The sequence below is a fragment of the Lontra canadensis genome, unplaced genomic scaffold (genome assembly GCF_010015895.1).
Source record: "Lontra canadensis isolate GAN:19392208 unplaced genomic scaffold, GSC_riverotter_1.0 scaffold13, whole genome shotgun sequence".
NCBI classification, from domain to species: Eukaryota; Metazoa; Chordata; class Mammalia; order Carnivora; family Mustelidae; genus Lontra; species Lontra canadensis.
The window spans coordinates 18,623,809-18,637,424 of record NW_022631007.1 but is presented as its reverse complement, the minus strand read 5'-3'; the positions used below and the strand labels follow the sequence as shown (position 1 = coordinate 18,637,424).

Sequence of the window (13,616 nt, the reverse complement as noted above, 5' to 3'; positions counted from 1 at the left end):
GTGTCCTCACCCAGTCTGTCACACATCTTGTGTGTGATACGTAGGAAACTGATCTTTCTGTTGCTGTGACTTCTAACCCTGTGTGAAGACAGCCCCCATCCGATATCCGCATGGCCTCAGACCCCGCTGCTGTCCTCTGAGTGTCCCCTGTGTGGCCAGCCTGACCCTGGACTGGGACCAAGTGCAGCAGACGCCCCTGGGCAGGCCCGCCTCCCCCGTTTCGGGCACCGGCCCTGGGGAGGTGCGAGGGGGCGAGGCAGGGCTTGGTGGAAGCCGCAGGCCTTCTAGCATGCCCAACTCCTGGAAGCCTCTTCCGTCAGGATCCCTACTTCACTGGGAGGCCGGATGGGAGGGCAGGGCCGCTGACCTCAGCAGGCCTTGGCTCAGCCACACGTCATACAGAAAGGGCACCAGACTGAGGCCACATGGCAGCCCCCCAGCACCCTGTGCCTGTGTACGAGCAGGAGTCAGGCCCGCCTGGGGAGAATGTCCTCGCCTCAGAAAGCATAGAGGGGACTGCCTGGAGCCCGTGGCCATGGAGGAAAGGAAGGCCATGGCCAGGAAGGGGATAGAGGCTGTTGTTGGCCAAGAGGAGGCATTGCATGGCCCGGAGCTGGACTGTGCACACGTGCCCGGCAGGACAGCTGAGCAACCGCCACTCGTTACCGGTGCATGTGCATGAGTGAGACTAGGAGTGTGTACCCATGACGCTGTGAGTGAGCTCCCCATCGTGGAGAAGGCAGCAGACCCCTCATCAGGGAAGACAGTGGGACACTCCCGGGCTCACTGGCTCTTTTTGGCCCTGGGCAGCAGCATGACAACAGGCACAAAGATGGGTCACCCCTCCATGGCCGTGAAACTTTATTGGAATTCAACACACACACCAACCTTTCTGTTTATGGGCTCATGCACTCAGGTCAGTGTGCTGGCCTGGAGCCCCGTGCCCCTGGTCCCTGCCACACAAGGACCCTGCCATGGGAGGGGGACACACTGCTCCCTCCAGAAATGGATTAAGCAACCAGCACATAAACTTTATGCCCTGTCTTCAAGGTCAGTAAGACCCCACGGCTCCTCCAGCCTTGGCCAGGCCAGTGACACCTTATGACTGAACGAGCAGGGCCCATTCCCCACAAGGACCAAGGCCAGCTCATGTCCTGACATGGTCCCCCTTCACAGAGGGGACCCAGGCATCAAGTGGAGCCTAGTGTTCTCAGCTCCCTTCCTTTTGGACCCAGGAGGTGACCCTGACTTTCTGGCTCCAGAAAGAGGACAAGCAGAATTTCTAAGAGAAGGGGAGCAACGAGGGAGGCACTGAAGCCCAGCTCCAGGCCAGGGAGGCCCCCTCTGCTGCCCCTTCTAGAGAGCCTGGGTCTGAGGGCGAGGGGCTCAGGGCAGGGCCTCCAGCATGGGGGCAGGGCTCTGAGTGTCGGAGCCTTCCCAGCCTGGTCGAGGAGGACATGGGTGCTCTCCAGGGCCCAGGGCCTCCTGGGTCGGAGTGCCTGGCTTCAGCCTGTGCCCGAGGCAGCAGCTCATCTCTCTGGCAACAGCAGGAAGAAGGCGGCCTTCAGGAAGCGGCCAAAGCTGCAGAGTGCAGCCACGAGCCAATGGGAGCGGAAGCCGGGCTCCGTGCTGACCACACACTTGAGGACATCGGTCTGGGAGGCAAGAGGACACGGTTAGAGAACAGAGCACCTTGCATGAGACATCAGCTGACTACCATGAGGGGGTGCCTGAGGGTGTCAGGGAAGGTCTGTGGTCTGCTCTGGACCATGGGAGGGGAAGGGATGGACACTGCCCCACTGCGGCCTCCACCACCATCTCCAGGCCAGAGCTAGCTCCCAACACGGCCACCTGCCTACTGCCCATGGGCCCACGAACACCCCGTGTCCTTCTGCCTCGGCACGGTGGAGACTGGGGTACCAGGAAGCGACCGATCCAGCTGCACTCTCTCTCAGAACAGGACTGAGAACCAAGATTTCCAGAAGCCCAATTAACAGCCATTCCTCATTCCTTTCTATTCCTGCTGAGAAATAAAATCTTTTCTCTGTAGTCTGGACTTTGACTGTGGTGTCAAGCAACGTCTTTGCCTCCACGGAGAGGAGAGGATGTAGGGGGACAGAGGCCCCAGGGTCTCTCTGCTAATGAATGGCCACAGCCACGGGTCATCCTGAAAGCAATCCCATCCCCACCAATGCCAGCTTCAGAGGAGACTGCAGCCCCGGCCACCGCCCAACCTCAGCCTTTGGCCCCAACCTCAGCAGATTGCTGAGCCCTGTCATCCCAGCCAGCGAGCCCCACACACCCTGGTCCACCACCCATTTACAGAGGAGAGAACGGACATCTCTGCGGGGGGGGCCGGTCGGGGCCAGGTGGGCAGCTGGGGGCACAGAGCCCGTGGTGGGTAAGACCCACGCACCCACCCCCATGGTCTGGGCTGGTCTCCCCCCAGCATCAGAGTGTAGCTAGGAGGGGGTGTGGTGAGGATGCTCTGGGCAGGGTCAGGACTTCCCCTCTCATGGGCTAAGGGGCCCATGGCCCTGGGCATGGAGGAAGCAGAGGACAGGTCAGCGCTGGAGCTGGGCAGCAGGAGCCGCCCCGGCCCTCCCACCTCCCCTAACCCCTCGCCGCCCCCACCCCCCACCGGGTACCTCAGGTCCCCCCTCACCCATCCGCCACGCCTTCGAAGCCAGGGAGCCAGGGTCTTGCGCACAAATTCTCCAAGGCAGTCGACAAGCGCGTGGACCATGGCGGGCTGGGCCTGCCGCACACAGTCGATGGCTAGCCCTGCCGCCACTGAGTACAGGGACACCACCTTGCCCCATGTGATGCCTGCGAGGAGAGAGACAGACGCCGGTGAGCAGAAGGCCACCCAAACCCAGGCTCCAGTCCAGCCCTCAGGGTCACACAAAGGGCCTGAGACTTGGGGCCACCTCCCCCACCCCTCCCCGCACCCAGCACCTGCCTCGGGTCAGTCCTGCCACCCTCACCTGCACACCTGTGCCAGGGCCCAGGCCAGCCTCGCCCAGCCCCCAGTCCCTGGAAGGAGGTGAGCAGGCAGCAAGGCCGTCCAGGAAATAGGAAACAGGCTAAGGGTGGGGGTGACCGATTGACGGCCGAGGGAGCAGCCCCGAGGAGCACCTGCCCCTGGCCTGTGTGTTCGGAGGGGCCAGGTGAGGGCAGCAGGACAGTCTGCATAGAGAAGCTGAGGTCCGTGAGCGCACGGCCTGCCCCAGACCTACAGCCGCTGGGAAGAGGCAAAGGCCAGTGTGGGGAGGCCACCTGTCGATGCTGGGGCACAAGCCTCCTTCGTGTGCAAGGAGAGCTCACGAGTCCGCGAGAACAAAGAGAAACATTTCTAAAGAAATATGAGCACAGAAGAAACAGCTGCTTCACAGAAGAAAAACTACAAATGCATCAAAACTTTGAAAAATGTCTGCCCTCACGAATAACCCAAGAAAAGTCAGAGAAAAGCAGGGAGAGATGACAGTCTATCAAATGAAAGCTTCAGGTCACCACAGGCTGCGCCGTATCGTCTGCTGAGACAAACAGGCCAAGGCGCCTGCAGTGTCCGTGAAATACGTGCATATGGTCCTGGCAGGACAGGAGCCCGAGGAGGTGGCAGTGTGGGCAGAGGGCGCCCCTGCCCCTCCATGCACCCTCCCACGCAGCCAGAGCCTCTACCAGCTCCCATAAACCCGGCCCCCCCGCGCTCATGGGGGCCCTCTTCATACCTGCCAAAAGATGAAAGCGACAAACACTCAAAAAGATGAAAGCGACAGACACCCAACGGCGAAAAGAAAAGCAAAGGGCTCCAAACCAGGGACTAGGACTGAGCCCCGGAAAGGGTTGGAGCCCTGATACTGCCACGGCTGGGGAGGGGCGGGTGTCAGAAACACAGCGCTCAGTGGGAGCAGCAGACTCAAAAGGCCCCCTGTGCTGTGTGAGTCCACAGACATGAACCGTCCAGAACGGGGGAGGGGTGCAGAGTGAGTGCCAAGAGGGCTCCAGGTGTCCTTCCAGGAATGTGAAATGGGGCAGATGGACAGCAGTGTCCCCGCACATCACAATGCCTCATGGTCAGGTAAGCTCCATCACCGTGACAAGAAAAATTTTAAAAACCCATAAATTGGATCCCATCCCTCTCCTGCCTAAACCCTCCTGTGACTGTTAATTTCCATCTCTCTCTTTTTTTTTAAAGAATTTATTTATTTATTTATTTATTTATTTATTTGACAAAGCGAGAGATCACAAGTAGGCAGAGGCAGGCAGAAAGAGAGAGAGGAGGAAGCAGGACCCCACTGAGCAGAGAGCCCGACACGGGACTTGATCCCAGGACCCTGAGATCATGACCTGAGCCGAAGGCAGAGGCTTAACCCACTGAGCCACCCAGGCGCCCCACTTTCCATCTCTTTCAAAATAAATCCAAGTTACGGAGCACGGCCTGGCTCACTCCCAGTCAGGGGAGCATGACTCCCGATCTCAGGGGTGTGAGTTTGAGTCCCACACTGGGTGTAGAGCTTACTTTAAAAAAATCCAACTCTGAGATCTCAACTGAACCCCTGGCCCCAAGGGTGCCTTCCCTCCACTGAGGTCTTGCGCCCACTCTCCCCACCTCCATAGGCCGGGCCATCAGGGCCCCAAGTCACAGTGACCGTGTCTCGCCCCATGCTTCCCCAGCCAAATGCCACGTTCTGTACTGCCACCCGGAGAGGGGCCTCACAGTCCCATGAGAGGACAGCAAGCTCCACATGGCCTTGACCCTTGAAGGTCTGGAAGGTGCTGCACACGTGGTCTCCTCGGGGTCTTCTGTGCTTAATTTCTCATGGATAGATGATCTCAGTACCATAAACCGGTAAGCAGTTCCCCTAAGTTCCAGTGGCATCCATGCGGCCGCACCCACCCGCCCACCGTTGGGCCCCTTCCCGGGCTGACAGCCACTCCTCGGTTCCCTGGGCCCGTGGATTCCCCACTCCCGGTGTTCGCTAGGAAAGGGCTCTGGCCAGTGCTCCACAGTGGCTCGGGCTCCCCGCACCGGGCACGGGGTCCGCAGGGTTCATCCACGCAGTCACGGGTGTCCGCGTGGGGCGCATGTGTCCGCCAGCCGGTGACTATGGGCTGCCTGCGCCATGGCTCCTCTGAGGGACGCACTCATGGCGTCTGGGCGGCATGTGTATGCACGAGCATCCGCCCCTCATGGCGACACCTGGGGGTGGGCAGCCCTTCGAAGCAGCCACACCACCTGGGTGCCACCGGTCACACCCTGCCCAAGCCAGTGCTCATAGCACCGATCCTGCCACTGGGGGTCCGCAGCGCAGGCTCACGGTGGTTCTGCCGCACGTCTCCCCCACGGCAGAGGGCAGGCTTCTCGTGGGCTCTGGGCCAGCCGTGTGTCTGCTCTTCTGATCCTTTGCTCATTTTTAGTATTGGTTTCTAAAACTTGTTTATCTTTTGCATTTTCTGACCTTTCTGTGGTAAAATATTTTGCTCTTGTAATAAGAAAAAAAAAAAAACAACAACAACACTCCTGCCAACTTCTCATCAAGGAGGGAAAGATCCGTGTTTCCCCTGAAGAGAGCTAAGCTGGGCAGCCGCTGCCAGGAGCCACGCTGGTGGCCGCTGCCTCCGCCAGGAGCACACAGACGCCTCCACAGATCCCCGCCCACAGTCCTCAAGCTGCCCCATCACCCACCAAAGGCCGGGGGGCCTGTCCTGAGGAAGAGGGGGCACAAGGGGTAGCGTGAGGGTCAGTGAGTGGTCTGGGAGAGACCTCAGGAAGACAGGGACCAAGGCCAGCGAGCACCTTGTGGCTGGGCTGACTCTGTGGAGAAAGGAAGGTGGACGAAGGGCCAAGGGGAGGCTGGCCAAGCAGCAGGTGGGAGGGTGGGAGGGGCAGCCACAGCTGCTGAGGGGCTGGCCTGAGAGCCAGGTCACAACAGAGGGGTGGATTTGTGACCCCACGCTCCAGGGAGCCCTGCTCCTCCTCCGTTTTCAGGCGGCTCTGGGTTCAGAGATATTAAGAAACCAGCTGCAGGTCACACAGCCCATGAGGGAGCAGCTGCCCCAGAGTCCCAGAGGGGCAGGCACAGGAGTGAAGGCTGTTGAAGAAGGGTGGCACCTACATGGGGTAGGCCTGCGGACACTGATGCTTCAATGTGAAGGGGAATATTCTGCCCCATTTCAAAGGAAAATCACACGACTTTCACTGAACTCCACAAGTGGGTTGAGCTGTGGTGGCCTGTGTCCATTATCCCCACCCCTCCCCCACCCCAAGTCCTTCCTCCCAGAGCCCAGAGCCTTTCAGAAGCTCGCGGGCCTGAACCCGCACTGAGCAAGGCCAGGCTGGTGGGGAGGGTGCTCAGTGTTGGGCCTCTGTCCTGTCCCCTGCGTGCATACCTGCCACCACCGCGGGCTTCGCCTGGCCTCCCGGCTCCATCCCAACCACCAGCAGCCCAGAGCTGCGCTCTCAGAGAGAAGCCTTCCTTTTAAAGCCAGACCTCGGCTCATAAACCAGCCGCCCAACAGCCCCGAGACAGACACGGCCACCCACACACCAGCGTCAGGCCCAGAACACAGGAGCCCAGGGAGGGCTAAAGGTGGCCACCAGCCTCGAATGCCCGCTGGGCCCCACCTGCTGCCTCCTCTTTGAGGCGCCGTCCCGGTTCATCCTCACAGGGTTCCCAGGACCCAGGTCAGGACTGTTAGGACACTCTGAAGGAAACTGGCTCTCTGACCAGCCCACCCAGGCACCCCCAGGAAGACCTCAGTCCTCAGCACCCCAGCTAATACTGGCCAGAGCCACATGAGAGGCCTGAGGCCAGGTGCCCCGCAGACAGCCCCATCCTCAGAACCCAGGGAAGCACCACACAGCACTGTTCGGGTCAAGCTTCTGGGCGGGTTTGTACAGCAGTAAGGTGGTCCTGGGACCTGTGGGAGCTACTTGCTGCACCCTCCCAGTGCCCAAGGCCCTGCGCCAGCCCACAGACCCGGGCCTACAGCAGCATGGGGGCCCAGGCCTACCTCCGGAGAAGATCTGGGACGCCACAGCCAGGAAGGCGTCAGTCACCACAGTCTCAGATTGCAGGGAGATGTTCAGTTGACGGGCCACGTTGCGGTAGACGCTAGGCCGAATCAGCTCCAGCTCGTCCCCTGGGCAGTCACGCAGGGAGGTCAGAGGTGGTCGGGCCTGCCTGACCCCAGCCCCACGGGCACACAAGCCTGGCACCAGCCCACTGCTCATTGGCCCATGGCCACAACTGGCACTGAACAGGCCTGACTGTTGACCACCCCCCTCAGCCTGTCAAATTTCCACCTCCACTTGACCCCACCATGGCCCCCGGGGATAAGAAGACCGAGGAGGTACTGTGGGCACCCCCAGACCTGCCTCTGCGGCCTGCCCCTTCTGACAAGCCAGCCACCCGCCACCCCCACCCAGGGCCAAGCCGGCCGGGCCGGTGGGGCGGGAATCCCGAGGAGGAGCAAGGGCCGTGCCTGATGGGTGACTCATGGCCCACAGCGAGCTGCCCGGGCGGCAGGAGGACTGGGCAGGCAGCCAGAGCCCCACATGGGTAGAGGCTTATGCCAGCGACCCCACACAGGTGGGGCCCCTGGCTCCTGCCTCCGGGGGGCGTCCTCACTCAGCCCCACCCCCCAGCATGGGTCTGTGAACCCAGAAGCTAAGTCTTCGCCCGCCCAGGCTCAAACCTGGGCTCCCGGTGCCAAGTGGGTGTGTCAGGGTGGGTGGCCACACTCGGCAGAGGAAATGCCCTCTTAGCAGCCCCGCCTGCTGCCCGCGCTCACTGCAGCGCCCCTGGCAGCGAGGTGCCGGGAATTCCACGCAGCCCGCGGACTGGGTGTCCCCCAGCCCAGGCACTTATGCAGCCAAAGCAAACAGGGAAAGGCTGTGGACAGGACAGCGTGCGCCGATAAGGGTGTCTGCATCGTCCCTGGGGCCAGCTGCACTCCATCTAATTAAACGAGATCTGGATGCAGAGCAGAAACCAGCGAGGCTGGGGGACGGTGGGGACCGGGGGGTGGAGTGGTGGATGGCATGGAAATTCCCAGGGCAGGCCTGGCTGTTCCCACATGCAGATCTTGCGGCCCAAGAGACCGACCATGGGGACGCGACCCCGGCTTCTTCCTGTGTGCTGCTGCCCCAGGAGCTGGGTGTCTGGGCTGGCGTGGGGTTGGGAGGGCTAGGAGCATGCTGGGGGGGGCGGGCGGGGGCAGGGAGACTGCACCAGGCATGAAAGGGCTCATGCCGAGCGGTCTAAGAGCAGAGCGCAGCAGGAAGGCAAGAACGAGAGCACTCTGGGGGTCCAAATCCTCCCCCTCCTTAGCTATCTGCCAGGGCCCAGTCCCAGGGACTGGGCAGAGCCTGACACGGAGGAAGGACCCTGCTCCTGAAAGGGCTGGTGCTGGGCACCTGGCCAGCCCCTGCTCCCCAAGACCAGGCCCGGAGCATTGGGGCTCTCAGGGTGGGACACGGGGGACTAAGGCTACAGAAACCAGCCTGGTCAGAACAGCAGAGCCCGAAGCAGGGACTCTGGGCCCAGGTAGAGGCAGCACCAGTTCCTGGGCACAGACAAGGAGACAGAGACCAGGAGGCTGGGAAGAGCGGCAGAACAGGTCAGGACAGAGGCAAGACTTCCTTCTGGCTACCCTAGGAGTCAGGGGGACATTCTTGGGAGACCACAGAACCATCTTCTCCAGGGCCCTCTAGAATGTTTCCCCAGTGCCATCCCCATAGCCCCGCTGAAGAAACAGCAACTGGAGGCTGACCTCATGGGAGTCCAGGTCCTCTGGATCCCTGTCTGATTCCCCAAACCCCACTGGCTCTCCACACCCAGGAACCACTCCTCTCCCCTGGGGCCCAGGTGGGCTACCACGTCTCCTGGCAATCTTCTACACTGCCCATGGAGTCTGCCCATCCCCCTGCCCCACACTGGGGCAGCTGGGTCTGCACAGTCCTGATCTCAGGGGCCACACAAAACTGGGACCAGCAGACACTAGTGTCGGCCTAAGAGGCAGGGTGTCTGTCCCCTTTCACTGAGGACCCCCTCCAACCCCAGATCCTGGGCCAGCCTTTCCCCACACTCTGCATGAAGAGCCACCCCATCAGGGCTCCATCTTTGCTCCCCACTCCCAACAACCAGTTCCAGAGTGAGCAACCTCGGCCCTCGTGGTGACTGGCCCCAGCCCTCTGGGGTCTAGACCCTGGAGAAGATGGAAACAGTCACTGTGCTGTGTGGGACCCCACTCCAACCAAGTACTCCCAGGTGTCTAAGCATGACCAGGTGGCCAGGTGGGATTTTGGCTGCCCAGAACCTTGGTGGCTTTGACCCTTCTGGGGCACCAAATTTCCAGAGGGAGCCCTGCCAGGCATCCACATCAAGAGGAAAGAGCTGCAGGATTTCAGGCAGGAGCTGCAAAGAACTACTTTCCAAAATAAACACTGGGACACGTGGTCCCACAAAGGATTTTCGTGCCCAGCTCAGTACAAGGGTCACTCTGGAAGTTTAACCACCGAAACAATATTCTTCCTGGAGCTTTCTAGTCTTTATGGCCAGAAGGTCTGAAATCTGGGCTGAACAGGCATATGGGGGAGCTAGCTGTGGCGGGTGGGCAGGGCAGCCTGAGGCATAATGAGGCGAGTGTAGGTAGGTCTGCCTTGCGCAAGGCTGTCCCCAACACCCCCCGCCAGCCCCCTCTCTGTCCGTAAAGGAAACTGAGGCCCAGCAGCAGAGGGCACCTCCAGGGCATAGGCCACCAGGGCCCGCACTCACCCAGGCGCAGCAGCACCGCGCACACCTCGGCCAGACGGCCTCCGGGGGCGGGAGCGGCGCGCTCGGGCGCGCTCCAGGCGAGGCCCGCGCGCAGTAGCCGCGCGTGCACGAACTCCCGGCCCAGCGCCTTGGCCTGGGCCACCAGTTCCTTGTCGGTGGGCGAGCGGTCAAAGGCGTCCATGATCTCCGCGGCGAAGACCGAGGAACGCCGCAGCACCTCCATGGCGGGGACACGGTCTAGGGGCGCGGCACCTGCGGGGGGACAAGCTCAGCGCCCCGGCCTGGCCGGCGGCCAGGAGCCAGCCCCGGGAGGAGGTCGCCCCGCGGGGTGGGAGAGGGGGCGGGGGGCCCGGGGAAGGGGCGCGCGGGGAGGAAGGGCTGCCGCCGACTGCGAGGAGCCGTTCGTTTCGGGGCCCCAAATCTTGAAAACATGGTGTCACATTCTTTCGGATTCCAAGTTAAATCCCAAAGATCCCCACGGCTGCCCGGGATAAGAAGGACCGCGGGGACAGGGCAAGACGCCGTGGGGACGCCGTGCCCGCGCTCGAAGACGAGTGCGCGGGCGGCGGAGGCGCCGGCGGGTGACAGGCGACGGCCAGGACCCGGCCCGGCCGCGCGCTCCGAGGACACCCGGCCTCGCGCCTCGCCGTCCTCGCGTTTGTCCCGGGCGTAGCCGTTCCCACGGCGAGGTCGCCCTGCTCACCTCTCCCGCGGCATATCGCGGGCGCGGGGCCGGGGAGGGGCTCTGGCCTCAGGACCTGCTGGCCGCCGTCTCCGCCGACCTCGATCCTTCCATCCAGAGCCGCGAGGACGCGCGCCCGCCCCTCGCCTGCCCGTCCGCGCCCGGGCCCGGCTGGCGCGCGAGTGCGCGGGGCTCTGCGCTCCTGGGGGTGCGGCGGCGGCGAGGGGCGCGCGGAGCGCACAGCGCGGCTCTCTGCCGGCGAGAGGCGAGGCTTGGGGCTTCGCCTTCTAAGGAAAAGGCAGCCCCCGGGGCGGAGCCGCGGCCCAGAGCTTCCCCGCCGCCTCCCCGCTTAAGGACGACCGAGCGAGTTTCCGGCGAGGCTTGGAGAGGGACACCAGGCGGGAGCTGTCTCGGCAAGGCCGGGGGAGTGGGTGACTGGAGCCTAGCTCTGGCGTCGGCTGCCTGGGTTCACACCCGACTCCATTTTCTTATTGTTTCCTAGAGGTTCTTTATATATTCTGGATATGTGCCCCCGGTGTGGCGCATGGATATCCGATATTGTCGATGGATATCCGAAAATGTACGGGGTTGAAGATACTGCAGAAATCTTCTGTCACTCGTGGCTTGCTGTTGCTTATAATGAGCCGGAGTGATTCTCAGTGACGTCCAATTTATTTGTTGTTTCTCTTAGGATTAGTGCTTTTTCATTAATATATTCGCCTATGTTTTAGAAGCTTAAATGTTTTACCATCTGTGATGGGTCACTCGTCCTTTGGGTAGTGTTGTAGGGGCCAGAGCTCTTTTTTTTTTTTTTTTAATATGAATATCCGGTTGACCCAGCATCACTTTGTAGAAAAGGCCATCATTTTCCCCTTGAATTGGAAAAGAGCTTCCATCATAAATCAAGTAACTGTTATGTGAGGACCTGGACTGGACTCTCTTCCATCCCTGTGGTTAATTCCTCTATCCTTGAGCTGGGACACACAGTTCAAACAACAAGATGAACCAACCTGCTCTAATTCACGTACATAACAGCATTTTACCCAATAGCTGTAGGATATAGGTTCTTTCCAGGTGCACATAGAATGTTAATCAAAATAGCGGCATCTGGGTGGGCACCTGGGTGGCACAGTCACTCAAGAGTTTGAGTCAGGTCAATGATCTCAGGGTCCTGGGATGGAGGCCACATATAGCTCTCCGCTCAGCAAGAAGCCTGCTTCTCCCTCTCCCTCTGAAGCTCCCCCTGCTTGTGCTCTCTTTCTCACACACTCTCTCAAATAAATAAAATCTTAAAAAAAAAAAAATAGGGACCCCTGGGGACACCTGGGTGACTCAGTCAGTTAAGTGACTGCGTTTGGCTCAGGTCATGATCCCAGTACCCTCCTTGTGCTCTCTCACTATCTCTCTCAAATAAATAAATAATCTTAACAAAAAAATAGGGGCAGCTAGCTGGCTCCACTGGGGGAGCATTTGACCCTTGATCTCAGGGTTGCAAGTTTGACCCATGGGGCTTTTATTTAACTTAAAAAGAAACTTTTTAAAAAAGATTTTATTTTATTTATTTGACACAGAGAGAAAAACAGCGAGAGAGGAAACACAAGCAGGGGAAGTGGGAGAGGGAGAAGGAGGCTTCCCACTCAGCAGGAGCCAGATGTAGGGTTCCATTCCAGGACCCTGGGATCATGACCCAAGCTAAAGGCAGATGCTTAACTGAGCCACCCAGGAGCCCCTAAAAATAAAATCTTAAAAAAATGTGTTATTCAAGATAGACAGTATCTTGGGCCATAAAATCTCAACTAATTTCAAAGGACTGGAATCATACAAGTTTGTCCTCTTTGAATTAAATTATAACTCAATGTCAAGAAAACTATTAGAAAGCCTCCAAGTGCTTGGAATTTAAACATCACACTTCTAAATAATTAAAGTTCCAATAGTAAATCATAACAGAAATTGTGAAATATTTTGAAGCAATAGTGAAAATATGATGTATCAAACATGATGGGATGCAGGTAAAGCTGTGCTGTGAGGAAAATTTATAGCTTTAGAAGAAAGGTTGATAATTAATGTTCTAAGTTCCAATTCAAGAACTAAAAAAAGAACAAATTAACCCCAAAGGTGAAAGGAAATAATAAACACAAGAGCAAAACTTAATGAAGGACAGAAAAATTTAGAGAAAATCAACAAAGCCAAAAGTTGGTTCTTTGAACAGATTGATAGACTTCATAAATTCCTGGAAATGTCGAGTAAGAAAAAGAAAACACAAATTCCAATATCAGGAATGAAAAAAAGGACATCAAGAGATACTATAAACATTAAAAGGGTAAAAAGGGCACCTGGATGGCTCAGTTGATGCAGCATGAGACTCTTGATCTTGGGGTTGCACCACATTGGGTGTAGAGATTACATTTTTTTTTTTTTAAGATTTTATTTATTTGACAGAGAGAGAGTAGGCAGAGAGCGAGGAGGAAGCAGGCTCCCGGCCGAGCAGAAAGCCCAATACAAGGCTCGATCCCAGGACCCTGGGATCATGACCCGAGCTGAAGGCAGAGGCTTTAACCCACTGAGCCACCCAGACACCCCTGAGTGTAGAGATTACTTAAAAATAAAATTTAAAGAGGTTCCTGGGTGGCTTATTCGGTTAAGTGTCTGACTCTTAATCTCAGCTCAGGTCTTGCTCTCAGAGTTGTGAATTCAAACTCTGCATTGGGCTCCATGCTGGGGATGGAGGCTACTTGAAAATTAATTAATTAATTAATTAATTTAAAAATTTTAGAAGGATAATGAGAGGATAGTATGAACAACTCTATGACAATAAATTTGAAATATAAATGAAACACAATTTACCAAAGCTGACATTGGAAGAAGTGGAAAATCTAGGTAGTCCTATGCCAATTTAAATAAAATTAATCCATAATTTAAAAATCTCCCCACAAAGACAATTCGAAATTCAGATGTTTTCAGTGGCCTCTGGTTGCCTCAGTCAGTAGAGCATGCAAATTTCAATCTGAGGGTTGTGAGTTCAAGAACCATTGTGGACATGGAGCCTAGTTAAAAATGATATAATAATAACAATAATAACAATAATAATAATAAGTTGATTAATTCAGATGGTTTCATTGGGGAATTCTTCTAAACAGTTAAAGAAATATCAC

General features: G+C 57.8%; 1 protein-coding gene across 1 annotated transcript; it reads right to left on the bottom strand.

Annotated features, from left to right (window-relative positions):
- Window positions 1–843: 843 nt before the first annotated feature.
- BOK (BCL2 family apoptosis regulator BOK) lies at window positions 844–10,750 on the bottom strand. The gene is made up of 5 exons (XM_032857721.1): window positions 10,486–10,750; window positions 9,783–10,034; window positions 7,018–7,146; window positions 2,666–2,829; window positions 844–1,655 (listed from the first exon to the last, which is right to left on the bottom strand). Exons 2-5 carry the CDS (start codon window positions 10,003–10,005, stop codon window positions 1,530–1,532), a joined length of 642 nt encoding a protein of 213 aa, XP_032713612.1. The 5' UTR covers window positions 10,006–10,034; window positions 10,486–10,750; the 3' UTR covers window positions 844–1,529.
- Window positions 10,751–13,616: the final 2,866 nt, after the last annotated feature.